This window comes from Paramisgurnus dabryanus, chromosome 13 (assembly GCF_030506205.2).
Source record: "Paramisgurnus dabryanus chromosome 13, PD_genome_1.1, whole genome shotgun sequence".
Classification (NCBI taxonomy): domain Eukaryota; kingdom Metazoa; phylum Chordata; class Actinopteri; order Cypriniformes; family Cobitidae; genus Paramisgurnus; species Paramisgurnus dabryanus.
The window spans coordinates 14,286,699-14,314,162 of record NC_133349.1 but is presented as its reverse complement, the minus strand read 5'-3'; the positions used below and the strand labels follow the sequence as shown (position 1 = coordinate 14,314,162).

Below are 27,464 nucleotides of genomic sequence, written 5' to 3'. Positions count from 1 at the left end.
AGGCTGTTTTCCTCAATGTGATAAAAAATATTGCCATAAGGCCAAAAATTACAAGTATTTATGGACCGTATACCAGGGCCCCTACAAAGAACATATTAAGCACAGTCATATTAAATGAATTTATCTGCATACTAAAAACAAAAAAAAACAAAATGCCCTCAGAGAATGACACAATTTTTAAAAATATATATTTATTGGACGCTCCTATCTAAAGCTGTTTTACAGTGCACTACCACATGCATTTTATCAGTAGGCCTTATGTGTTTTTATCATTTTATCAGCACCTTTGTGCTGCTTACAATGATCTACTACTGAGCTATACAGGGACAAAGATAGTATGCACCAACTGTAGTAAAAATATCCTAGTATAGTGTTTTTGAACCTCATCATGATAAATATTAAAGTATTAACCATGATAAAGTATTAATGGAAGTTTATCAATTGACTACATTTAATACTACAAAACATTATGCAATCTCCTCACATTCATTTTTTAATCTGCCTCACACCATTGATAGACCATTTGGGTCTTTATCTCCCAACGTGTGACACACATTAATATTCATGACAATTTACACCCAGTTGGCAGAAGTGGTTTTACACCTTTTGTAGCAAATACAAATCTACAAAATCCAGTACTCAAAAGTATTGTGGATATAAGTATGCGTTTCTGGCTTAAAAATATCTATTTTTGAACTAACCACGAATAAAAATTATTTACTCAGAGGTACATACATGTTTCTCACATATTATTGTAGCAAGTTTGTGCTAAAAAAGTGTAATGAGATTTTAGCCATTAATGTTTAAAAACAAGTTAAAGCAACTGAACAAACACAAATTTTAAACTGTCTGAGAAAACCGAGCTAAAGTCATTTAAAATCGCTTTCTTTATAAAATCATTCCACATAATGTAAAGATGATTTTGTGAAAATATAACCTTATTATCTTTAATATTTACTAAGAACCCCCAGACTCTTCGGGGTTAACAAAGTGTAGTTATTACTATAATATACTACATTTTACCACAGGGCTGTTGAATGCTTTGATTGGTTGAGAAATGTCTTCAATTACTCCTTACATTTAGCAGGGCTCAACGCAAAAAAAATTTTATACTGGCCCGATCAGCCAGTGGTTCAGGTTTTCACTTGCCCTGCCAAAATTATCCCCCCCCCCCCCCCAAAAAAAATGTCAGTGTCACATATTTAAAAATAATAATTCAATAGTCAAATATAATTGTATACATATAGAACAGACATGTTCCAATGAAAAAAGGCTCCCAACTTTTCTGCCTTTCCTGTAAACGGACAGCAAGTTTCTTTTGTCGTGTTTTACCCAAGGAAATGTCTGCTTTCAAGATGGTAAATAATATACATTGATAAAAATATATTTTAGTGACAATACTTTCTACTGGCCCGAACGTCTCTCACGCTTGCCCCGGGCCATCGGGCAGTCCTTTATGTTCAGCCCTGCATATAGTACAATTTATTACAGCTTTTTTTATTGTAAATACCAAAATATGGTATTTTTCATGTGGGAATCAAATATATTTTTAGATTTAAAACAAATTATTTGGTACCTCAAAACCCAAACCCTCTCACGCAATCTTACCTGACAAACTGTAGTTTATGTGGCACTTTGTGAGGTTCATTTATCTCTCCTAATGTTTTTCCCTGCTGTGTGCTTAGTGTAAATGGAGTCAGCACCGTATGTGGTTCAGTCTTCAAGGGTCATGTCTGACCCATATGTGTACACCTCTGATGAATAAGACACCTGCTGCCTTCTCACTGGCATAAAGCCAGGGTCTGTGTGTATCATTTCTCCAGGACATCAATCTTTCCTGTTACAAAAGTATCATCCAGGAAAAAATATTCCCGGGGGGAAAAGCCTATGCAAAGATGTATTTATTTAATCACAGCCGATAAATGCAGCACAATTTTGAACAGTCTTTTAACAAGACTTTTATTAAAATTGAGAACGACATGGGGAAAAGCACAGTTAAAACTTAAAAAAAATTATTTTTCTAAATAATTAAAAATGAACAAACACAAATAGAAATTTTGCAGAATTTGTTGGTCATCAATAAAAATGTTGTCTTCTTTCTAAAAACCTCTGGCTCAGTACACTTTAAACAACTTGTATGCAAAACAGCTGAAAATTTATTTTAAAAATAAGCTGTACAACTATAAAGCACAATTTAAATCTCATCTGTTTCATTTTTATCGTTTTCTCACAGAGCCACTCTTCTTATCCTCTGATTTCTGTTTTTTGACATCTTTCTTTCCCTTTGCGCCAAGATTCTCATAGACATCTTCGTTTTTCCTGAAACAAATATTGCTTATTAGTCACAAACTTATAGCAGTCATTATAACCATCCCAAATTTGAATGAAATTCTTTTTCACTGTAATGCCTGTCCTAAAACAGCTTCATTAAGATGCCGTTAGAATTTAAAATGTAAATATTCATGCCATTAAACTTTAGACCATGGAGCCAGTGATGATAAGAACAAGGTCAATATGGGACAATACCAGATCTGAGATAAAGGGCCCAAACTCAGTCCCTTTGTTTGTCTTTGTAATAGGATGTTGCACAATGATTGCAAGGCCTCAGAATTGCGTGTTTAAGCAGAATGACCCGTGTGACTGAAAGAACGTTGAACCAGCTACTTAACAGTTAAGATAGGAGGATGTATGGGGAATGTCTGTGGAGTATTGTGGGAGTATTTAGAGATACAGGACAGGCAGAGTGCTCTCTGAGGCATACTCACTTTGAAGAGGTTTTGCGACTGGCTTTCTGGTGTTTGGGTTGAATTGAGAGGTTTCCATACTCAGTTTCTGTTTCCTGTAACAGAGAGTGGAAAAAATAAGAAACATTAATACAACAGACAGAGACACTCATCTGGATATAAAGTCGTCTCATTTTCTCTTTCTCTTTTGCAGTATTGACTGTGGTATGATAATGGTGTCATTTAAAGGGACACTCCACTTTTTTTCAAAATATGCTCATTTTCCAGCTTCCCTAGGGTTAAACATTTAATTTAGCTGTTTTGGAATCCATTCAGTCGATCTCAGGGTCTGGAGCTACCACTTTTAGCATAATCCATTGATTCTGATTAGACCATTAGCATCACGCTCAAAAATAACCAAAGAGTTTTGATATTTTTCTTATTTAAAACTTGACTCTTCTGTAGTTACATTGTGTACTAAGACTGATGGAAAATTAAAAGTTGCGATTTTCTAGGCAGATATATACTCTCATTCTGGTGTAATAAGCAAGGACTTTCCTGCCATAACATGGCTACAGCAGGCGCAATGATATTACGCAGTGCCTGAAAATAATCCTCTGCTATTGAAAGTAACCAAGGGGATTATTTTCGGCTGCTGCGTAATATCATTGCACCTGCTGCGGCCATGTTACAGCAGCAAAGTTCTTGATTATTATGCCAGAATGAGAGTATATCGGCCTAGAAAATCGCAACTTTTAAATTTCCGCCTGTCTTAGTAAACGATTTAACTACAGAAGAGCCAAGTTTTAAATAGGAAAAATATCCAAACTCTTTGGTTATTTTTAAGCGCAATGCTAATGTTCTAATCAGATTCAATGGATTGTGCTAAGCTATGCTAAAAGTGGTAGCGCCAGACCCGGAGATCAGATGAATGGATTCCAAAATGGTAAAAATCTAATATTTAACTCTAGGGGAGCTGGAAAATGAATATATTCTCATTAAAAGTGGAGTGTCTCTTTAAGTTTGAATGCAGTTTTGAGAACAAATATTGATGATTGTCTGTTATATTCATTGTTTTATTGATTTTTGCTAATTATTTTTAGTGGTTCAGGGGGCATATATAGGTGAAACACACATACATATATTACGTACCATGACGGCTTTATGTGTGACCTTAGTTGATTCTATATAGTGAAGCACGGCCATGTAGATAAACTTGTACTGGGCCTCAGTCTGTACCATGCCGGACCGCTGATCCCTAACCATCTGAATACACTTCTGGATGTCAATGTCACAGTCCAGACCTGAAACAGATAAACTCATTAAAACACCATTTGCATCTCAGTAACTGATCCAGAATCAAATCCTGAACAGTCCATGTAAAATATGTGCTTACAAATATATGAAATGTGCTCCTAAATTGAGCAGTAAACAGTATAACAGTAAACAATGGATAAACCCACTAATACAAAATTGTGTTCAGAATGCATTTCTGTTTGCTCCTGATTTGTATAAAAAGCATTTCAGACAAACATAACCCAGACTCTGAGGACAGGTAACCCTGAAGTCCCTTTAAGGAAAGTCATCACACTCGGTGGCCATATCTGCAACACCTCCAGGCAGCTATTTTAATCATATGAGACCAAGTCCTATCTACTTCAATGAGGGAAATAGATATCTCTAATATTACCAACTATGGTCACTATGAAACAATGTAAATTCCTAAAAACTTACAGAAACCTAAAGAGTACTTAAATAAGTAAACTCACCTTTAGCATCAATTGTATCTATAAGCATGTCTATCACCACAATGGTTCCTGTTCGTCCAATACCAGCACTGACAAAACACATAGAGAATACACACTTTGAATCAGTATATCGTATCCAAGTGTTTCAAGGTATGACAAACTAAAGTGTTAACAAACTGTTTTTTTAGATGTGGACTAAAGGATGATGTAAAGTTCAAGTGCATGACTACTGGATAATCCTGCTTGTTTACATTATATGCCCAAACAAGAGAAGATCTTTCTAGCCATTGATATTGATGAACAATGATGAACTATATCAAAAATAAATTATTTCCCTGGAACATGTATGCTGTCGTAATTGAATTGGTTTGTTAAAAAAAAATAAGACTGTCATCTCTTGTCTTTATGTCTAGACATACTGAATAAACACAACTAAAATTACTCTATGTATATGTGGTTTTAGAGATATGTTTAGTACATTCAAGTCTTATGTTGTGTATACTAAAGTTGTTCAAATGCTCATGTGGTTTACGGAGCATTATTTTAGAAAATCAGTTCTAGGTACTGAAACTGGTGCTCTGTTCTGCTTATGGAGGTACCTGCAGTGAATTATCATTGGTCCGTTTGAGCGAAGTTCATGCTGTTTGCCGTTGACCTGCTCCAGAAAGCTAAGAACTCCACCGGGTTCCTGGGGCACACCATGATCTGGCCAGCTTAAATACTGGTAGTGCCAGATGGTTCTTGGTTGCTCTTTCTGAAAATAAACACATCAGATTTCAGATAAGTTAGATATCAGAGAGAAATACAGCCCCAGTGCATTGTAATATTTAAGCTTAATTATTCAGCATCATACACTCTTTATGGCCCTATTTTAATGATCTAAGCGCATTGTCTAAAGCGCACAGCGCAACGTCTAAATGGGCATGTCCAAATCCACTTTTGCTAATTTAACGACGGGAAAAATGGTTTGTGCGCCGAGCACATGGTCGAAAAGGGTTGGTCCTTTTTTTAATGAGTAATGGGTGTGTTTTGGGCATAACTTGCAATAAACTAATGAGAGTCTCAGCTCTCATCCCCTTTAAAAGCCAGTTGCACTGGCGCTATGTCTAATCCCTATTTAGATGACGGACTTTGTAAACTGAAAAACTAAGCAGAGGAAGAAGATCCCCAGTTTAAGATTAATGTTAAATAATTGTGTGGTTTTTCACTTGTATTGAAATTGTTATTTTTTGGATTAAAACTTTTAAAACCCGTTTTCTTTTAGTCATGGAAGTAAAAAAGCAGGCTTTTAATTGCTGTAAATGTATGGCTATCCAATATCATCAAAAAATAATTTACAAGTATGTAAGAAAAGGTTTGTACTCTAAAAATACTTTATTTGTAACAAACAGGAGGTAAAGAATTTACAAACGGCTCTCCGCACGTTTTAGCACTTGGACAGCGTCCTGAGTTTTTTTAAGCTTTACTTAAAAATGTTTCTCATCTCACCATATCCACAGATCATCATATACATTAAATCCGTGAGGTAGCATTTAAAAAACATTTAAAAACAGATGCATTTGTTTAAAGCAAAGCATTTATTTACTTACCAGGCTGCAGGTGAAGCAGCTCTTTGTGCTTTCTAACGTCTCATAATTAGTCCTTATTTATGTCCAAGAGACTCAATAATAATCTTTTACATTCAATCCTTTAATCGTTCATATTTAAAAGCGTTTTTGTGCTGCTGCGCATTCATGTATGTGATGAGCAAACCCGCATTGACATCCTGTTTATAGGCGCATTTTGCTAACAAAGAGTATAGAAGTACAAGAGGGGAAACTCTCATTCGTTTTTGGCAACAGTCACTAGGTGGCGCTTCAGTAGTGGGGCCGCCATTTTGGAATGAAAATTCTCACAGCCAATTCATTCTCAATTCATTCTCAGCGAATCTCACAGCCAAATCAGAAGCACAATAGTAAGTTTCTTAAATTAAAATTTGGTTCACTTGCTACACCTACACGAAACGCTGCATTGTCTTGTATGTATGTGTTGATTTGTTGTTGTTATCAGTTGTGGAATCCAATCATAGATACACATTTGAGGTATTTTTTTCTTGCTTTATTATGTAATTCTATTTTATGCTACTTTACACATTTACTACTATTATTAGTTACCAACTCCACTAGGTATGAAATATATTTTGTACATATTTATCCCCTGGATCCCGCTACAAACATTATAATCTTATAGACCAATTTCGTGTTTGCAAACAGAGATGACGTTTTTTTGTGGGCGGAGCCAAACTGGTTGCAGAAAGTGACTGCTCCGCAGTAGGGTTGTGAAGTGTTTTAGCATTAAACCGTTTTTTATGGATCCGGTGTTCTGTCGAAGTCTGATTCCTTTATGTTTCCCTTTAGTGCAATGTTTCTTATAGCGTTTTAATCACATTACGTTTATTTTTTTAGATAGATAAAAAGTTTAAATGGCTTGGCTACTGATATGCATGTATGTAATGTATATGTATTGTTCTTTTTTGCTAAATCAAATATTTTTACAGTCTGAATCGCTAAAGTACATGTAAAAGCAATACTATCATGTATTATATATAATAGCGTTTATTAAATATTTCATAACTTACCTGTTTTTTAATATTTCTTCCTTAATAAATTATAATTGTAACATGATAAAAACGCTATAAGAAACACATGGAGGGAACAGACTTCGACAGAACACCGGACATCTTCTCTACTTATTTTCTATTCTTATTATTAAAAGATTTCCAGATGATTTCCTTGCTCCATTCTGTCCGTTTAAGGGCTTATTGTAATCATAAACACCTACGTTTATCTTCAAATGATGTCTTTGACGATGGTATTCTATAAAAATGAAAGCCATCTTTTTTGGCATTCTTATTCTGACACTAAACAGCACAACCGGACATTTTCCAGTGAGTTATCTTGCTCTTTTCACTCGTGTCTAATTCATTTCCACTGTTTTTCTGCAACCGCATTGCGCGCACAGCTTGCAGTGACGTAACTGTGACGTCTACTCTAAATTGGTCTATAGAACATGATGCATTCTTCTGTCTGTTATCCTACAGTATAATTGCCACTTTTGGACAGTGGCTGTGTTTTTTTTTACTTAATCCATTTCGAGCAATTCAGATGTATATGTGTGTATATGTGTATGTATATGGAGCCAAAATATTATGTGTGGATGAGTTTATGTCGGTATGTATCTATGTAAAATTAGCCTATATATAAAAGTGGAAGACTGGTCTAAATATCTGAAAACAAGCTGTAAAAAGAGATTAATGATCACTGGTCTGATTGTATGTTATTCTGTGTAATCATCATTCAGTTTGAATTTGATCTTTTAATGTACAAAGTAGCTGATGTTGCCATTACTTCTAGTTGACTCCCGATTCGCTTTCATTCGAAAATGACGGATTCGTGGGGCTGCTGCTGGGCGCTGGTGTTGCAATGGAACGTTCTATTGAGTTTCCTACTCTTTGTTACTAATGCGCTCTTTAAATAACAAAAAACACATTGCGCCATTGACTTTAGACCAGGTTTAGTTGCCTCAAAATAGCAACGCACCAACAGTGGGCGCAAATGAATTTACTATTTAAACAACATGGCGCTAAACGTGAAAATGATAATTACGCAGGGTGGAAACTAGAAAAAGACACTTGCGTCGCACATTGCGCTGGGTGTAAGATAGAGCCCTTAAAGTAAATGCCATTAAAAAAACTATTTTTGCTTGTGGTTCTAAGAATCTGGAACATCTGAAGAACCTTTCTGTTTCACAAAAGGTTCTTTGTAGTGTGAAAAGGTCCTTATAAAAGTTATAAAATTCTAACCTTAAAGGGGGGTCTAAAGCTATTTCGTGCATTCTGACTTATTAAAGGGATAGTTCATCCAAAAATGAAAATTCTGTCATCATTTACTCACCTTCATGTTGTTACACACCTCTATAAATTTCTTTGTTCTGATGGACACAAAGGAAGATATTTTTATAAATGTTTGTAACCAACCTGTTCGTAGACCCCATTTACTTCCATAGTATTCTTTTTTCCTGCCGTGGAAGTGAATGGGGTCCACGAACGGTTTGTTTACAAACATTTCTTAAAATATCTACATGTGTGTTCATCAGAACAAAGACATTTATAAGATTTGTAACAACATGAGAGCGAGTAAATGATGACAGAACTTTCATTTTTGGGTGAACTATCCTTTTAACACAGTTCAAGAGTTGGGTTCCTCATGCTAAACATAGGCAAAGTGTCCTTGGACGTGACTTCGCCATGGTTCGTACGAGTTTTGGAAAGTTTTTTCATACAAGTTTTTTAACATTCATATGTAACAATCTTGCTTTATTTCTCTTATGGGCAGGAAGTATAATTGAAGTCCTTATAAAGTCCACTTTAACCAGAATAGCGCACGCACACACCATAAAAAAATCAGCTGACACGAAATCAACGTCACCAAAGAACTGTGTTGTTGTTTGTGAGGGAAATTAAAGCTTCATCAGCTTCCCAATGAACCGAGCATTATGAAAACAATTGATATAACTTGCAGTGTGTGTGTGTGTGTGTGTGTGTGTGTGTGTGTGTGTGTTTGTTTAACACGGGATTTTGTTGAAATGGAGCAATCCCAACCGGGTCATGTGTTTTTTGGTAATCGGTGCGTATGTGCATATAATGTAAAAGACACAAACATGTAGTGAATCATAAGTTATCCTGAGATAGTGGGATAATGTTTTGTGTGGGATGCTTGCTCGTGAGTGACTCACTCAACCGGCGGTACGCCTCCAGGAGCTCGGAAAGCTTATTCGGAAAGAATCAGTACCGTTGATCTGTCTTTCATAAATCTGATAAAACTAAAGACTCTTTGGATATATGAAGGATATATACATGAAACAGGGTGTGTTATGTGAGCTTTAATTTTTAAGAGAGTATGTTTATAACATTTTATAGACTGAATAATTATACATAACCATAATTCTGTGTTTTAATATTCAGACATGTACCATAATTAGGATAATACTAAGGTTCAATAACCAAGACTTGCTATGTACATTAAAGAAGTTTAAAAAAAAAACTAACATAATTTATGTAAATAAGCATTATATTTTATAGAAATTGACTAAACTGAATAGAATTGACTTACAGAAACTTTGCCACAGGTGCTGTACGATGCTTTTATCATTCTCTGGTAATCTAACCTACTGTATGATTGTCTGTCTGTAGCACATCCCTTTAACTATTTGAGCTACAGGAACGTTTGGATAAACTTTTCTTACCCGATGAGGAGCTGAGAGTTCCAACACTCGGACCTTATAATCAGTAGCATCCATCTCAGACAGTAACTTAACCACATATCTCCCTGCGTCCTTGCTCTCTCCTTGAGTCGTTGGCCAGTATGGGACACATTTGTTCTAAAGAGAGGACATGTTCAGTAACAGGGTGATTATGATTATTTTGAATAGAGAATGAAACATTGTATTTGAAGTCTTACATTTTGTATCAAAGTATTGAAATCAGTAGCGGTAGGTGACTTCTCTTCCGAGGGGTGCAAAATATGAGTTTGGAGTGACGTGTGTGGCTTGTCATGTGAACCTATGTGCATCATACGTCATGTCAAAATACATGCCTGCTGCACACGCATCGAAAGGGTTTATGATAAAAGAGATGCTCACATTTAATACTCACAAGGCACTTAAAGGGGACATATCATGAAAATCTGACTTTTCCATGTTTAAGTGCTATAATTGGGTCCCCAGTGCTTTTATCAACATAGACAATGTGAAAAAGATCAACCCAGTAACTTAGCTTTGGTAAACCATTCTCTGCAAGCATGTGAAAAAATAGCTAATTGAAATGTGCCCCCCCTTGTGATGTCAGAAGGGTATAATACCACCCCTTAATCTGCACTATCCAACCACGGCACTGCCATTTAGTGCAGAGATCAGCTCATTTGCATTTTAAAGGACACACCCAAAAACGGCACATTTTTGCTCACACCACAAATGGTGCTATATAGCACCAAAAGTGGTTCTTTGCTCGTAATCATAGATGTGTGTAGAACCATATAGTGCTATGTAGAACCATATGTGCTATGTGGCCCCTATATGGTTCTACACAGGTGCTTCACTGGTGCTATATGGCACTAAAAATGGTTCTTCTATGATTACGAGCAAAGAACCACTTTTGGTGCTCTATAGCACCGTTTGTTTTTAGAGTGTATGGGGTATTTTGGGCGTAAACTTCACATATGTACTCTGGGGACACCAAAAATATATTTTACATTTAAAAAAAAAAGTCTTGTGAAATTTCCCTTTTAACACTAAACTCTGATTATGTATGAGATTAAGCCAGTATCTGGCAAACGCGAGCGTATCTTTTAACATAAACCCCTTTAAAGCATCTGCAGCAGGTATGTATTTTGACATGACGTGTGATGCACATAGGTGACGTGCCGAACACATATTTTGATATGACGAGCAACACACATGACGGGCTTAATACATGTTTTCACAAGCTTTCTATTGTGCGCCCTCGAAAAACAGTCACCGGCCACCACTAATTGAAATATTATTATTATTATTATTATAAATATTATTAATCCAACACTTTATTATAACTTCATCATTTTAAAGTACTAACCCGTCCTTTTTCAACCTCCCTTGTTGTCATGACGATTACTCCTGTCTTTTCCTGCCATACCATTTGCCAAAAATCATTTACAGTGGTCGCAAGGCAGCCTTGACAGGCGATGTAAACTTTCTGGTGATCGATTTCCATTAATTTGTTCTGTGAACGAAGACATACCGAAACATACAGTTAATAAAAAAGACATATTATAGATATGATTTAAGAGCTAAAAGTTTTATTGTGTACATACTGTTACATAGTTGGCATTGATGTAATCAGAGCCGACGACATTAGGATCTGCATTCGCCAGGATAACCCGGGTTTCATCAACTGAGAAGAAAAGAGAGAAGATGTGTTTTATAAAAAAAAAATGTGGCCCAGCCTTTAAAAACAAGGGATTTAATGTTATCAACTGTATATAAAATCATTCAACATTAAGTAAAGACCATCCTATAGCCACATAATAGGGTCACATATATAAATAAGGAATAATTGATTATTTTATGACGAATAATTGATGACAGGCCATTGAATTATAAAAAAAAATAATGCACACCAAAGTGGTAATGCCGTTACACCGCGGGTGTGCATTATTTTGCTCATACCACAATTCCAACAAACATTGCTCTGGTGCCTATTTTTAAGACATTTGACAGGTTAGGTGTGCGGTTTACATAAAAATAATCAACACCCATGGAAAATTTCTCAGCCAATCAGAATACAGCATTCGACAGGCCCGTGGTGTAATTAACTATAATTACTCTATGGACAAATACAAAGCATGCAAATCTGTCGTCCAGGAAATACTGCTGTTTGATCAAGTGAATTTCTCACATGGAAGGATGTTCTTGTATCTGTTTTTGCTTTTGTTTTCTGGTCTCATCCCTTCGTCTCTGCTCTTCGTTACCTTAGTTTCAAGCTTCTGCAGTGCCTACAGACAAAAACAACAGATTTACAAACCGAGAATAGCAAAGACAGGTAGGGAAATAAAGACGCAGAGAAAATATATGACCACATCCTGACTGTTGAGAGTGATTCTGAACAACCGTTCGGCTGCTGTGGTCTAACCTTACTCCGACCAAACATCAGCATAATAAGAACAAACTAATTTTAGCAACAGTTACTTGAGCCGTAAATAGTTTCAAACAGGATATTTATAAACGTATTATTTAATCAGACTTACGATTTATAAAGCTATCTACTAAATCTACAAACTGTGTTAACGTACAGTAGGTGATGCTGACAAATCTCTAGTCCTCATCTTCGTCATTCATATAAAGGATTTGTGTATATGCTTATTTTTTAACATTGTTAAATCAGATTGTTTTGTTAAAACAAAAAGTAGGGTAAAAAGATGAGATGAAGAGAGCTGCTGTTAGAGATGTGCATCTATTACCAGTAACTAAAACAACCCCAAAACTTTTTGTTAAATATGCATTATTTTCAAAAAACTTATAAAAATAAATAAATAAATAAACGAATCCCACCAGCATGTAACATATAATTTCTAATATGTGCAAAAAAAGGTGTATCCATGACAAGCAATGATAAAAAACCTTTATTCATTCACTCACATCAAACTCTTCCCAGAATCCGGCTTTTATTTTTTTATCAGACCCCTCCTTTTCCTCTCTCTCTGACGTCTGGTCGAGCTGCTTTACTCTGCTCTCAATATCAGCTGCATTTAACCTGGTGGAGTAATAGGGCTGAGGAAAAGAAAGGTGGGCAAACACCAAAGAAAACACGCAGAGGGTGAAAAAGTAAACAGAGACAGACATTAGAGAGGTGGAGAGATGCAGACATAGAGGGCGAAGATTAATCACAACATTAAAGGTGCTTCCCACAGCTAATGTGCCATTTTGTCACACTGTAGAGTAAACAACTCAATTCAACACAGATATTTTCCAATTCATTTTATCTTAAACAGCAGCCACTGATCTCAGCAGACATTTTTTAAGTTATAGAGCAGCTCATTTATGTGATCTCAGTTTATAAACTCAAAAATCAATACAGACACAGCAATTAGGGGTTGTTAAGTAGTAAAATGCATGCTTAATTGTTTATATATGTAACTGCTATACAATATGAAATAAGTGGTTATATAAAGTATGGTAACTAAAAAATAGCACCAAAGTGCAATGTTGTGGTGCTTGCAGTTTTTATCAAAATTACGATGTTTATATGCATCATTAATTATGAGATATTATTTATTTACCTGTTTTAGGTAAACCATTGTGCCAGATAACTCCTCGATACCGGTACGTTTGAAGTGCTCAACAAGGTCTGTCAAACTGTCAAAAATTTCTTTACCACCAACCGTATAGCGGTCATTCTGTAATAAAATAAACATGAATTCAGTCACTTCACATTTAAACCACAGTATGGACATCATGGGATTAGTGGTAACATCTAAAATACTGTGCACCATTTTAGGACACTTGCTTAAAATGTAATTGCATCAAACCACATGGTGTCTGCAAACAAATAACGGCAAACCTTTACTTCACTTTCTGTTTCTGCAGTTATTTTTAACTAAGAGGGCCTAAAACAACTTTGTTACATTTACATTTATCCATTCATTTTAAGTTTATTTACAACATAACCATTACATTTATGCATTTGGCAGCAGCTTTAATCCAAAGCAACTTCAAGTGACTCAAATATCAAAAAAGGAACACTTCCTGGACTCAAAAAATACGCTGAGGTCGAGGTGCTCTCTGGATAGGAAAATAGTAGTTTATAAAACGGTTAGTTCCAATCCTTGATTCTGATTGGTCAATAGGTGTGCTTTATTCACTATAAAACACTGCTATGACCACTTAACCCAACGGTTCTGTTTTTCACTGCACCCTTAGCAACACCCTTAGCAACCACACGTATCAGTTTGTTGTTTTTATTTGAGCTCTCATGCATATTACACATTGGAACATATTTTTGTTCATGGTCAGGGACTATTTTTTCTAGCGGAAGGAATGCTTTTTATTAATTTAACTTCATGAAAGTTGCAATTTACCACGTCCGTAGTTTTTATTAGGTTTATTATGACCAAGCCATATTAATAAAGGCTTTTTTACTGTTTTAAGAGAGTGCCTTGGAGTTCTTTTGGTTTGTTAGCAACTTATAGTGAGTTCATTTTATTCCTGTACATTTTATCAGTGAGAGAATCAAACCCATGACCTTTCCCAGCAAGCAATTTTGGCTAAAACAAAGCAAAATTTGGCCTGTCAGTGAAAGTATAATAAATGTCTAACTATAGCCCAAGAATAGACGATGCGTATGTGTTTAGAAGAAATGAAAGCAAACACCTTCAACACCTGTTTACTTTGCTTGGAATATATTACTTCTGCAAGTTATTTTGGCAAAAACGGCATGTAACCCAATTCGAGGTTGTTTAGGGAAGAAGTGGGTTACTCATAGCTGGACTATACGGGGTCTATAGTTAGCCGTTTCGGTTTTTGCTTGCTGGGTTGTGTTGCTAACGCACTGCTTTTCCTATCAAGCAAAAGAGAATAGAAAGCCCTTTGTTTCTTCAAACCAGATTTACAGAAGCGCACACTGTGAGGGCATTGCGACATTTAGGATAAAATAGGGTTAACTTAGGCTGGTCTAATACGTTTAAGAAGTATTGTTTAGTTCTCTGAGCCGATTACAACCTTCACAAAACAAGAGTTTGTTTCGGTTAATCTGCTCTGCTATTCACAGCGCAATGCAAAGCAGCGATGGTGTTTGTTCTAGGTAGAGCACTTTGAACCCCTGCTTACACATGCATACGCACATACATACAAGTGGAATAAATAAACAATGGACCAAGTGACAAGTGACCTCATTTTTAAATGTTCTGGGCTCAGTGGAACACAGCCACCCCCACTGGATTTACACACACACACACACACACACACACACACACACACACACACACACACACACACACACACACACACACACACACACACACACACACACACACACACACACACACACACACTCATGATTCAAGTCCAGTCTAGTTTATTGGGGGTAAGTCCGTCCTTATGTGCTTATGCGTGTATGTAAGTGTGTGTTTTTTAATAATATATCTGATATATAGATATCTGTAAATATAAAATACTGTGTGTGGGCTTAAATGTTATACTGTGCATATATGTGTACATATATACTCCGTTCAGTGCTGTGGTAAAATGTCTACTGTGCATATGCAAGTAAAAAATATATGCTATATGTCTAAGTTTGTTAAAACATTTTCGTGGTATTTCTGACAGTTCTTCAAAACAAAATTGATCAAAAAGTCTGGATGTATAAGATTTTAGCAAGTACAGTGTGGCATTTTCAGTACCTATAAAATGTACAGCATATCATGAATACACTGTAAGTCAAATGCATCAATGTATATATATATATATATATATATATATATATATATTTTTTTTTTTTTTTTTTTTTTACATTTATAACAACACTCCAAATACATAAGTGGATGTAAATATACTTTACATACATAACGCTTTAATGGTTTAAAGTCTATTTGCACCATTCATGCTATAAAACATGAATGTGAAGAAATGTCATTACAAGATTCAATATAACAGTCTACATAACTTTAACTGCATTTTTTAGCAAATTTGGATCTATGGCCACAAAACCTAATTTAACCTATATACAATAACATGTCTATGAGGAAACACACAGACACTTACATTGCACATGATCTTTATATGGGAGACCCTCCCACCAGCACTGGTTTGCTCATCGGTTAGTGCAGACAGCACAAAGTCTCCTGGTTTGGAGAGCGACTCCCTGACCAGGAACGTCCCAGGCTCGTTGCGCTCACGAAGCAGTTTCTCAGCATTTGGACCTGACAGGTGGCCATGGTACCATCTCAACACAAATGGGTAAAAAAGAGAAAAGCTTTGGTTATTATGATGTTAATAATAAAACGTCATGCAACAGAAATAAAAGCCTCTGACGCACACAAACCAAAGCAGAGGATGGCACTGCTTAAACAAAATACAAATTCAGTTGCAACACAAACCATTGCAGCCAAAAACACAATTTTTGGCTTCTTAATGCAGTATACAGACGTAAAATGTTGCATTTTTGGATGAAGTAGTAACGTGTAGTGGTCTTCATGCACTGCATGCTATTAGGTTCAGCAATTAGGTTCAGTTCTCAATTTCTACATTTTAGCTTCCTGTACTGTGGTCGGAAAATTTTCTGATGACAAGATTTCTTGACTCGAGACTACGGTTTATTTTTAGTTTGTCCTTCCTTCATTCTTGTCTTGTGAAAAAAACTGCAGTGCTTGCTACATCACTTTTCTGGGGTTCTTCCGTGATTGCTCTCTGACAACTGCAATAAGTTCATTAAGCGCTTGTTATGTTGCTAAACTGTACAATCTTTCGATAGTAAACAGAGAAATAAAAGAATAGTTTAAGTATAATCATATTCTTAAAGAAAATAAAGACATTTCTTTCAAATGAAAAACTACTGTGGTATACTTAGTATTTACTATAGTAGACTGTAGTATAACTTTATAGATACTGAAATGTTTTTTACTACCATAGTAAAGTATAACAGTAGTGAAGTATTTACTACACTATAATATACTACAGTATGGGTCAATTTATTTCGATAAATATAATTAATTCCCAATACATTCTGGGAAAAAATGTACAAAAAAGCTGACACTGGTGCAGTAGTCTTTCAAAAAGTTCACATGTGGATCTAAAGGGTGCATACTGGTACCTCAGTACCTGAAGGTTGCATATCTGTACCTAAATAACACATATTTAGACCTATTAAAAGGCACTGTCATGGTGACAGCTATTTCTGACAGTGTATAATAGTGCTGCAGATAAACAGTTCATAGTATTAACCAATATGACAGAAATAAATTTGCATTTTTTATTTTTTATAATGCAACAAACTCGATATGTATATTTACATATTTTATATGAATGCCACATGTACAAGTTTTAAAATGAAGGATAGTTCACCCAAAAATGAAAACTTGAGCGCTCATGTTGTTCTAAACAGATATGCGTTTCTGTATTTTGTTGAACAAAAAAAGTTATTTTAATCATAAATGGTAAACACACACTTGAAGGTACCTACTGACATCCATAGTATTTGTTTATCCCACTATGGAAGTCAATTCGTACCGTCAACTGTGTGGTTACCGTCATTTATCAAAATATATTTTTTGTGTTTTAACATAATAAATAGGTTTTGAACAACATGAGGGTAAATGATAACAGAATTAGCATTTTGGGTGAACTATCCCATACACACAAACTTCTGCAAACTATTTTCAGCATAGAAACCTCTCAAACCCATTACACTGAATAAGAAAGTGTTTTCTGCATTTAATGTGCTGTGCGTGTATGTCTCGGTCGTCTCTACACTGTCATTCATAATTCATAGTTTTAGCATTATTTCTTTTTTCCGGTTTGTTTGGGGTCTGAAGTTCAAGTCTTTTTGATATGCAAAATATCTGATTTCTGTATGGCTTCATGACCAATGAACCAAACACTTTTGAAGCACAAAACAAAAGCAAGAAAACATGACATTTTCAGTGTTTTTGGTGCCGTAACACTTTTTTAAGTTCCTGTGAACCATTTAAACTCACACGAAACACATATAAAAGCACGTATATGGTGCATGCATGCAGGAAAATGTTACCCTGGGATTGGCTGCGACCTGGCACAGAGCCAGTAAAAGAAAGTTTGTACAGATTCGTCGAGAAGCTCATCGTCATGAGTATGACCAAAAAAGAGAAAGAGAGTGGCAGAAGGGTGGAGAGACATGAAGGAAGGTCTAAATGGCTCTGGTCACTGTTTGCAAATGTGTCAAAACTAAAGTTTCCAACCGCAGACGAGAAGAGGAAGTCAGACACATGGCAGAGGGAGGGCTGGGGTGTGTTTGCAATTCAAGGTGCTTCAACAAGAAATAAAGAGCAGTCCAAAAAATCAATGTACAAAATAATGAAGCATATTAATGGTGGCTTATTTGCATGCCTTTCGTGGCATATGTTTTACTCTGGTGTTCAGAAGTGAAATGGTTTAATGCACAGCGGCCAGGAGTTAAAGTGAAAGCATGGCTCATTCATTCTTAGGTACTGTATAGAAGGTGAATAAGCCATTAGACATCAATGCTTTCTGTGTTTTTAAAGCATTTTTTTATAGTTAAGTGGACAGGGTAATAGAAGTTCTCACAACCAATAATGTATAGATTATTATTTCTGCACTATAAATAATTATATCAATTTAGCATATGTTTTGTTACTTTAACTTAAGTTAAACAATTTTTAACTTGTTTTTATAAGTTATGTCAACTTATCACAAGTTAAAACTTAAAATAGGTTCAATTTACTTGCATAACCAAGTTGCTTTAACTTCATGCTGCATTTTTTACAGTGTATGTCTTTTCGTTAGTTTTAAATATTATTTTCCATTATAAAAATGTTATTAATATATGTAATTACATTAAATTTCTATTTTGTATATTTTTTATTTCCGTATTTTTGTCCTTTTTCTGCCTTATATGTACATAAACTAAAATGCAGAGTTGCTTTAACCAATATGGACAAACTCAAACATTGTTTTGATTTAACTTAAAAAAGTGACCCAACCATGGATTAAAACAAACAGTATAGGTTAGGTTTGACTATATTTTAACTTTTAAAAATTTTACGTTTTCAAATCGTTTACAATTACGTTAAACACTCTTTTTTGGATAAAACATACTGTTCTGTGTAACTTAATCTATTTTGCTTTACTAAATAATATATTTGCACAATAAAAATATGTGCGAGTGTGAAGTTTTATGTGCTAGACTTAGTATATAAGTAGTGCGTCAAGCATAACATTTATACACTTACACATACCTGTACTGTAAGTGCTTTTAGTTACATCAGCCGCGCTCACATGCGTATAAAGTTCAAGAGCTAATCTAGATCAGTTAGTTTGAGAAGATAAGTCTACATATATTAATGTGTACACCTCCTCCTGGAAGACGTTTCGGCATCTGACTAATTCTGTAGATTAGTGATGATTTACGTTGATAAACTGACAAACAGTGGTTGTGTTCTGTTATTATCACTTCTGCCAATGGCCAACACTTTATGATGACTCTGCATATATAGATATGGTCAATGATAGCAAAACGTAATATGCTAAGCATATTATTGTGTCACGTCAGCTGCATTTGTCTTTGGTCACTGCGTGTAACTATTTATTCAAAGTGCTGTATACAAAGATGTAACCAAATATTCATGATACTCACACATGCGGAGAAACAATCGATAACTGGAGCAGGTAAAATTGATTATTGGGGACTTTTATCTGGTCCTGTATATTAAAGATTTTACCAAAAAAATAACAGCCATTTTGCCTTATGTCAAAGCATATAGGGGTGGTTTCCTGGACAGGGTTTAGATTACTCCTGGACTAGGCCTTAGTTACATTAGGACATTTAAGTAGTTTTTACAAACAAACTTTACAAAAAAAAAAAAAACAATACTGGAGTGCAAACAACGGCACAGATATATTTTATGTCAGATATGTCAGTATAAGGTGGTTTAAAAATTAAGGCAGCTCAAACATGCATTTTAGTCTGGGACTAGGATAGGCCCTGTCTATGAAACCACCCCATAATGTTCAGATGTTCAGGTCTCTTTAGTTGACTAAACAACATGCAATCCGAAATGTTCCATAAGGAACATAACATTGCTGGTCCCCGCCTTCAGAAGAGCTTCGCAGACTTGCTTTCACCACACTAATATCACAGTTTCAGATGTTATATTTTTTATATGTTCCAGGGTGTCCAAAGCAAGATATGAATCCTCTATCAATGACATCACAAAACCCCTTAAAAAGGTTCTTTGTCAGGCGGTTTGGTTTCAAAAAGAATCTTTAACATCCACAGAATCAACCTTTAATTTAAGTAAAATTGATCTCTTGGGAGTGCAGAGTGAATTCTGGTAGATTTGGACAGTTTTTGACAGTCATACAAATGTATAAAGTGTCCCAGTCTACCCAAATTCACTCTATATCAGAATCCAAAAACTCCAATGTTAAATGTGATTGTTTACCTCTCCGTAGTGGGGTCAGAGCAGTTTAGTGGGTATTTGAGCTCAATAACTGTCCCATCTTTATCCTGTAAAACTCCATGGTCTGCAGTGTAGTATTCCACCAGCTCGGCCAAAGTAGCAAACTTCTCCCCGCCATACAAGTCATAATAATCGCCTGTGTTCTGAATCCTGATGTGGGTGATCATATTCCCCACTCTGAGAGAAAGAGATATGATGAGTAAAATAAAACTATGTTCTTTTTACTGGTTTTAACTATTTATTGAATATGCTGTGCACTATAAAGGATATGAAATAAGCACGACAACCTGACCTCTAAGCTACTGTAAATCAGACTTTTTGGTGGCAAAATTCAAAACCGGATCATTAACACCAAGACGGGAATAGCAGAGGAAATGGAGTAACAGTAGCATAATAAAGCATGAAGAAATAGAATGCGGTAAGGGCTTGAAGCTACTGCACAGTTACTGTAATAAATATATCTTAACTAATGTTAGCATGTAAGTGGAAGAAAGTAATGAGTAGTAAATGCACACTTTTAAAAATAAAGGTGCTCCACGATGCAATTAGAAGAACCATTTTTGGCTGTATGGTTCTTTGAAGAACCTTTAACATCTAAAGAAACTTTCAGTTTCTCAAAAGTAAAAATAAAAAGTTTTTTAGATTATAAAATGATGAGAAAAAAATGGTTCCTTTAAGATCCTTTGATTGAATGGGTATTTGAGGAACCATAAATGGTTCGCCTATGGCATCGCTGTGAAGAGGCTTTTTAGCACCTTTATTTTTAAGAGTATGTTCTGCATTGAAATAATCTTGCAAGACAATAAATATTATTAGGATACTTTTTATACATTTCAGGAAGTACATGCAACATTTGCGAAAATGTGACTGCCATTGTGCTAAATAAAAACACAAATATACAAAGACAAATTTGTACATTTGTCTCTAAATATATTTGTAATCTTCTGATCAGAAAGTCACGTTCCACACAACGCCTCTAAAAAGAGAAAGTAATTTAAAATATATAAATGCAATATCTTCTGATTCGTGTTGACCCTTTTTGTACGAGCTACTGTATTTGCTCAATGATTAAATAATTGCCTGATATTCATCACAGAAAATCTAAATATGAGTTTAATAGCAGCAAAAAAAATTTAACCCGATATCTAAACCAGTATTAACAAAAATGTGGGGCAAAGTCCCCCTCCCAACAGTACGGAAAAAGTTAATTTTAAGTACATACAGTACTAAAGTCTAAATAACCATTTTTTAGCAAATTGTTCAACACTTCTCTGTAAAAAAAAAAAGTATTTTTACACAAACTGTGCTTTTAGAAATTGAACAAATGCACAAGTGGAAAGTCACATATGACTTTCCACTTTGCACGTCATTCACAACAAATTGTACTTTGTACAAACTTTAAGAAAACACTTTTTTTAGATGACGTCAAACTGTATCACCCAGTCATATCTCTGATTAAGATTACATTTTTACCTCTAAACAACATGCAACATGGCTAAAGAAGAAGGTTTGTTGCATCATTTGCGGCATTTTCTGACATTATTATGGGATCGCATAAAATCATAGTGCTGTACCTAACGGATAGGGAGAAATCGCCCACATTCTTCTTGCTGGGTCGGGCCAGGAAGCTCCCATGGAAACCTCGGGTCTTCAGAACGGCCTCTGCTTCTAAACCAGACAGATCTCTGTGAAACCACCTGTTAAACATGTGAACAAATGGATGCTGGTGTAAAGCATGTTTCATGTGATGATACACAATACACATTTGCACTTTCGTATAGTTTTGCAAGGACACAAACAAAAGTGTAAAGCGTAACAGTACCACATAAAACAATCCTGTAGTATACCTGTAGTAATCCTGTAGTTATTACTATAGCAAACAGTTATAAATTCCTAGAAATCCAGTGTTTTTGAACCTTTGATTATTATTGATTATTGATTATTTTCAACCCAGCCGTTGGGTCAAAAAGGGACAAACCCAGCCGTTGGCTAAAATTAGCCCAGAACATGTAATGGTTTTATACTTTAGTATTTATTGTGGTAAACTCTACACTCTAAAAAAAGCCTGGGTTATTTTCAACCCAGCGTTGGTTTAAAAATGGAAGAAACCAGCCGTTGGGTTAAATTAACCCAGCGAACGTTTATATTTGACCCAAAAAGGGTTTAAAGAACCCAGCATAGGTTATATTACAACCGAACGGGCTGGGTTTGTCCGTTTTTGACCCAAAGCTGGGTTGAAAATAACCCAGCAGAGAGTATAAAGAATGCTGAGGCATACATTAACAACGTGTAGTAATTACTATAATAAACTACAGTACAGCTTGCTATAGACAATAGTACAAAGTATACTACGGGTTTCTTTTATGGGGGTCGATGTACATTTATATACAGTGATGCTTATTCACAATTAAAACTGTATTAATGTGACACAAGCACACTTCTCAAGCAAGCTGCTTAAATTATAAAACACATACAAATATAGTTACAGGGCTCAAAATTAGGACGTAAAGTATTTGGACACTTTTTGGTTGTCAAAGTGGAAATGTGCTGAACTACAGCTGAGGATTGTCTGCAGATCTGAGAGGAACTGAATTCATGTCCTAGATAAACAAAAAAAACATTTGTTCTAAAGCAGTGAAATGAATATACTTTTAAGTGTCCAAATACTTTGCAAGCCACTGTGCGTTCCAAACAAACACAACCAAATGCATTTCGGCAGTACTTCAAAAGCAAATTGGTGCCTGTGCGTCAAATAATTGTATTTTTGGTAAGCATACGCAGAAGTATTTATAAACAAACATACAGAGAAACTTTGCTATTAGGCCTTCTCTCTAGCTCTGTATCTAACCACCACCACCCGCAGTTGCAGAAATGCACGCACGCGCGTGCATCAGCACATAAACACACGGTGCACTTGTACAGTGGTGGATATGAATATGTAAAACAGCAAACAAACATAAAAAAACAATTCCTCAAATAACACTCTGCTAAACACATAATTGCCAGTCTGCAGTGGAAAAACATTTAAAAAAGCAAAACGGGAAGATGAAGAGTCAAACAAAAAGAGAACAAGTGCGTAAAGTTCACAGCTTGTTTCAACTTACCGCACCATCTTCCTTTTTCAAACGTTCCTCTTCCAGTTAAAGAAACAAATGTAGTTAGCGAAAAATGATTACATTTAGATTCAAATTGATATAAACATTTATCCACACAATCACCCGATATACACTCATCCTTTATGTCTTCTACACCCCTCCCCTTATTTCTATCTCTCTTTCATTTTTAAACCTGTGCACTGACATCCCTCAAAAGAACCAAGCGCGACCCATAATGCCTCACTCTCCACCGAGCTTTATACATACCTTCGACCAGTATGCTTCAGCTTCTCTCCTGAAACGTAAACAGTCCTTTCGGTGCTTTGAAGAACTCGTCTTTCTGACGGTGTATATAAGCCCTATACTCTTCTGATGTCCCTCCCTCTCTCACTCTCTCGTGCACTGTCACAACGTCTTCCTTCCTTTTTGTGGCTTTTCATAAAACAGTGAAAGCAACAGAGTAAGAGAGGTAGAGAGTCAAATATAGATAAGAGGTCAAAAAGATGAGTCTGAATCTATTCCTGTTCAAACAAGCGGCTCATCTACCCATAGAAATAAGGCATTGGTAACACTTTACAATAAGGTTGTATTAGTTAATGGGTAAGCCAACATGAACTAACAATAAAAAATACCTCTTCAGCATTTATTCATCTTAGTTTATGTTAATTTTGACATTTACTAATAATTTTTTGAAATCAAGTTTGTAACTGTTAACAGGTAATACACCATAAACTAACATTAACAAAAATTAACACACCTATACTGTTCATTGTTTGTTCATGTTAGTTAATGCATTTGCCCAGATTTTTCCCGAAGCATTTTATATTTATTGCAGGACAGGTTTAGACTACGTGTCAGTCACAAACTGACAGTGTACATTGTAACTATACCATTGAAACTCAAAAACTGCAAAGGTCTAATAGAGGAACTTGGAGGCTTTGCGGGAAAAAAAGGATGAAAACAATGAAAAGCAGTTACCTTTTTTGCAACCTCACTGTCAGATTTTATTATAAACTTATCCCTATTCTGTTTTTATTTATTTATCTCACAGGTTGATTTCACAATTGTGTGACCATGTTTGTAGTTTAGAGGAGATATTTCACAAGACTTTTTTAAGATAATCTTTGGGGTCCCCAGAGTACATACAATATGTGAAGTTCTAGCTCAAAATATCATATAGATAATTTATTATAACATGTTTAAATTGTCACTTTGTAGGTGTGAGCAAAAATGTGCCATTTTTGGGTGTGTCCTTTTAAATGCAAATGAGCTGATCTCTGCACTAAATTGCAGTGTCGTGGTTGGATAGTGCAGATTAAGGGAATGTATTAACCCCTTCTGACATCACAGGGGGAGCCAAATATCAATGATCTATTTTTAAACATGCGTTCAGAAAATGGTTTACCAAAACGAAGTTACTGGGTTGACCTTTTTCACATTTTCTAGGTTGATAGAAGCACTGTGGACCCAATTATAGCACTTTAACATGAAAAAGCCATGATATGTCCCTTTTAACTGTACTTTGCATTCCCTTATTCACCAACCTTCCACACTGAGACACACACCTATCTAACTGTAAGCCATAGACTTTCATTTTCAATCTGGAAATTGTATTTGTATATAAATAGTTTGCTATAAGTAGCATTAATTTGATTTATGATTTAGTTCTCCCAGTCTCCACAGAAATTTCATCAACTGTAAGTAGATGCACACGAACAAACACTACTGCCTGTTGTACTGTCTGTATGTTATTGATAAGGGTATTTGTGTTTACAAATGGGTTGAACACACATTATAAAATACCATCACCACGTCTGGTGTCATTGTTTGCCTTGCAAATGTTATACCAGTAGCCTATACTTAATACATATCAAATTTGAATATATGTAAAGTCCAGGATCCACAAAACAAAATGTTTTTCTAAAGCTTCTGAGTGATTCTTTATATGGCAAACTTAAAACCACATTTGCAGATGCACACACAGTGCTGCAGGTGTGTGTGTGTGTGTGTGTGTGTGTGTGTGTGTGTGTGTGTGTGTGTGTGTGTGTGTGTGTGTGTGTGTGTGTGTGTGTGTGTGTGTGTGTAAGTACCAAAAGAAAAGCGATTAGCGCCAAATATCTTTAAAACACCTAAACATTCTTACTTACTTATTCATTTAGCTGACGCTTTTATCCAAAGGGACTTACAATTGCTATACATGTCAGAGGTCGCACGCCTCTGGAGCAAATATAGGGTTAAGTGTCTTGCTCAGGGACACAATGGTTTGTCACATTGGATTCGAACCCGGGTCCCTCACACCAAAGGCGAGGGTCTTATCCACTGCGCCATCACCACCAACATTCTGTGTGAAAAGAGACAGGTGGTTAAAGCAGAACAAGCATATATTCCTGTACATGGAGACAAGTTAGGATTCTGGCCAAAGGTACATTTTTGTCTAGGTTTTTGACCATGGAAAAGTTATTTTTATGCACCAAAATGTAACTGGTGACTTTGGAAAGGAATGGAGAGACGTTTTTGTACGTAACCGTATAGTCTGTGTCAGGGGGAGGAGTGAGTTACTGTAGATAACAGTTAATTACACTGCTTGGACAGTGTGGTTGGATTTTGACTTTGAAAATCTGATTCTGGCATCAAAGAAGGAAGGAAGCCAATGGAAATGAGTGAGGAGAGCTTGAACCTTTGAATCCATTCGAAAGGATCCAATTAAGGAAGATTTCTTGAATTTGTCGTCTTAGTAAGACTAGTAAATTGCAGTACTGTTGAAAATAACCCAGCATTTTTTTAAAACGAGTGTACATTTGTTAACATATACTACAGTATTCTGTAATATTATATACTGAATTAAAAAAAACTTTATTTGAAAATAACCCAGCATCTTTTTAGAGAGTAACCATACCACAGTAGGTACTGTAAACTATGATATGTACTACTACATTCTAAAAATGCTGGCTTGTTCATTGGTGGGTAAAGCAGGTTTACTTTTCTACAATCTAAAAAATGCTGGGTGGTTTAAAGGGATAGTTCACCCAAAAATGAAAATTCTGTAATTTTCTCATCCTTGTGTTGTTCTAAACCTGTATGCATTACATGGCTAGATTATTTTTGACCCATAATGGGTAAATATTGGACACATGCTGGGTTAAAAATGACCCAATGTTGGGTTGTTGTTATGCATCCATGAATTATAATAACACAACAATTGGTTTGAAACAACGCAGCATTCGGTCAATTTTAACCCAGTGATGTGTTCTGTCCAATATTAACCCATTATGGGTCAAAAATAACCATTTTTAGAATGTGGGTACTGTCAACTGTGTACTTACCATCATTTACACAATACTTCCATAATATTTTTTCCGACTATGGAAGTCAATGATTACAATCAGCTGTGTTCATCAAAAATAGAATTTTCTTTTTGAGTGAACTGTCCCTTAACCCATAGTTTGTTATACTACTTTTTTTTCCTATCCAAAGAGCACCTCAACTTCAACGTATTTTTTGAGTCCGGGAAGCTCTCCCTTTTTTGTTATTTCGAATGCATAGCAACAGTTCGGTTTGTCTATATTTGACCCAACTATGGGTTGAAACAACTGAGCATTTTTTTTTTAGAGTGTAGGTTCATTTAACCCTTATTGTGTTCGATTTTTGTGACAATATTGATGGAGCGGGTCAAATTGACCCGGATTGGATTCAATGCAATTCCTTAAATATCACATTATGAAAAACAAGAAGGAATTAGGTATGAACAGGACCTTTTTATATCAGTATTTGTCACACATTACAAACACATTATAAATTAAAAAGGTTTTTAATGATTTTAAAAAATGCATTTAACCACAATTCTTAACATATTTGTTTTAACAAATGTTGCACAAAACCTGTTGTAACATTTAACATTTTAAATTTTTATTCAACATGTTTTTTTAACATACCTTTCATTTAAAACAATCTAAATAATAAACAATTTAATATTGCTGTGAAATGAAGCTTTTCTTTTCCTAAACAGGCTAATCTTTTGTTGCTGAGGCTTACTGCACAAATTCAAGAAATCACTGTTAACATGATGTGCACACATCAAGCACGTGCTTTCTGACTTCTTGCATTTTACATAAATGGTCATGTTTTGTGGGGCACAACTGGCATCACCTGTATTCACCT

The 27,464-nt window shown here is 35.4% G+C and overlaps 1 protein-coding gene across 2 annotated transcripts; it reads right to left on the bottom strand.

The window, feature by feature from the left end:
• Positions 1–1,933: 1,933 nt before the first annotated feature.
• Positions 1,934–23,699, bottom strand: ptpn6 (protein tyrosine phosphatase non-receptor type 6). 2 transcript variants are annotated; one of them, XM_065245354.2, is made up of 16 exons: positions 23,574–23,699; positions 23,316–23,344; positions 21,786–21,908; positions 20,194–20,388; positions 15,800–15,980; positions 13,321–13,437; positions 12,680–12,811; positions 11,940–12,036; positions 11,356–11,435; positions 11,118–11,264; positions 9,755–9,889; positions 5,071–5,225; positions 4,493–4,560; positions 3,876–4,027; positions 2,766–2,839; positions 1,934–2,319 (listed from the first exon to the last, which is right to left on the bottom strand). In XM_065245354.2, the coding sequence occupies exons 2-16, from the start codon at positions 23,321–23,323 to the stop codon at positions 2,217–2,219; spliced, it is 1,767 nt and encodes a 588-aa protein (XP_065101426.1). In that variant the 5' UTR covers positions 23,324–23,344; positions 23,574–23,699; the 3' UTR covers positions 1,934–2,216. The 2 variants fall into 2 exon arrangements, with proteins under 2 accessions (XP_065101426.1, XP_065101425.1); XM_065245353.2 differs by lacking the exons at positions 23,316–23,344; positions 23,574–23,699 and having other exon boundaries at positions 21,786–21,934.
• Positions 23,700–27,464: the final 3,765 nt, after the last annotated feature.

Bases quoted from the DNA above. Each gene is read 5' to 3' on its own strand.
- ptpn6 (XM_065245353.2), bottom strand. From the start codon at position 21,919: ATGTTTAACAGGTGGTTTCACAGAGATCTGTCTGGTTTAGAAGCAGAG. The intron at 12,812-13,320 runs GTAAATAAATAA...TCTTTTCCTCAG, and splicing joins CAATGGTTTACCTAAAACAG to CCCTATTACTCCACCAGGTT. The intron at 2,840-3,875 runs GTACGTAATATA...TCTCTGTTACAG, and splicing joins TCACACATAAAGCCGTCATG to GAAACAGAAACTGAGTATGG.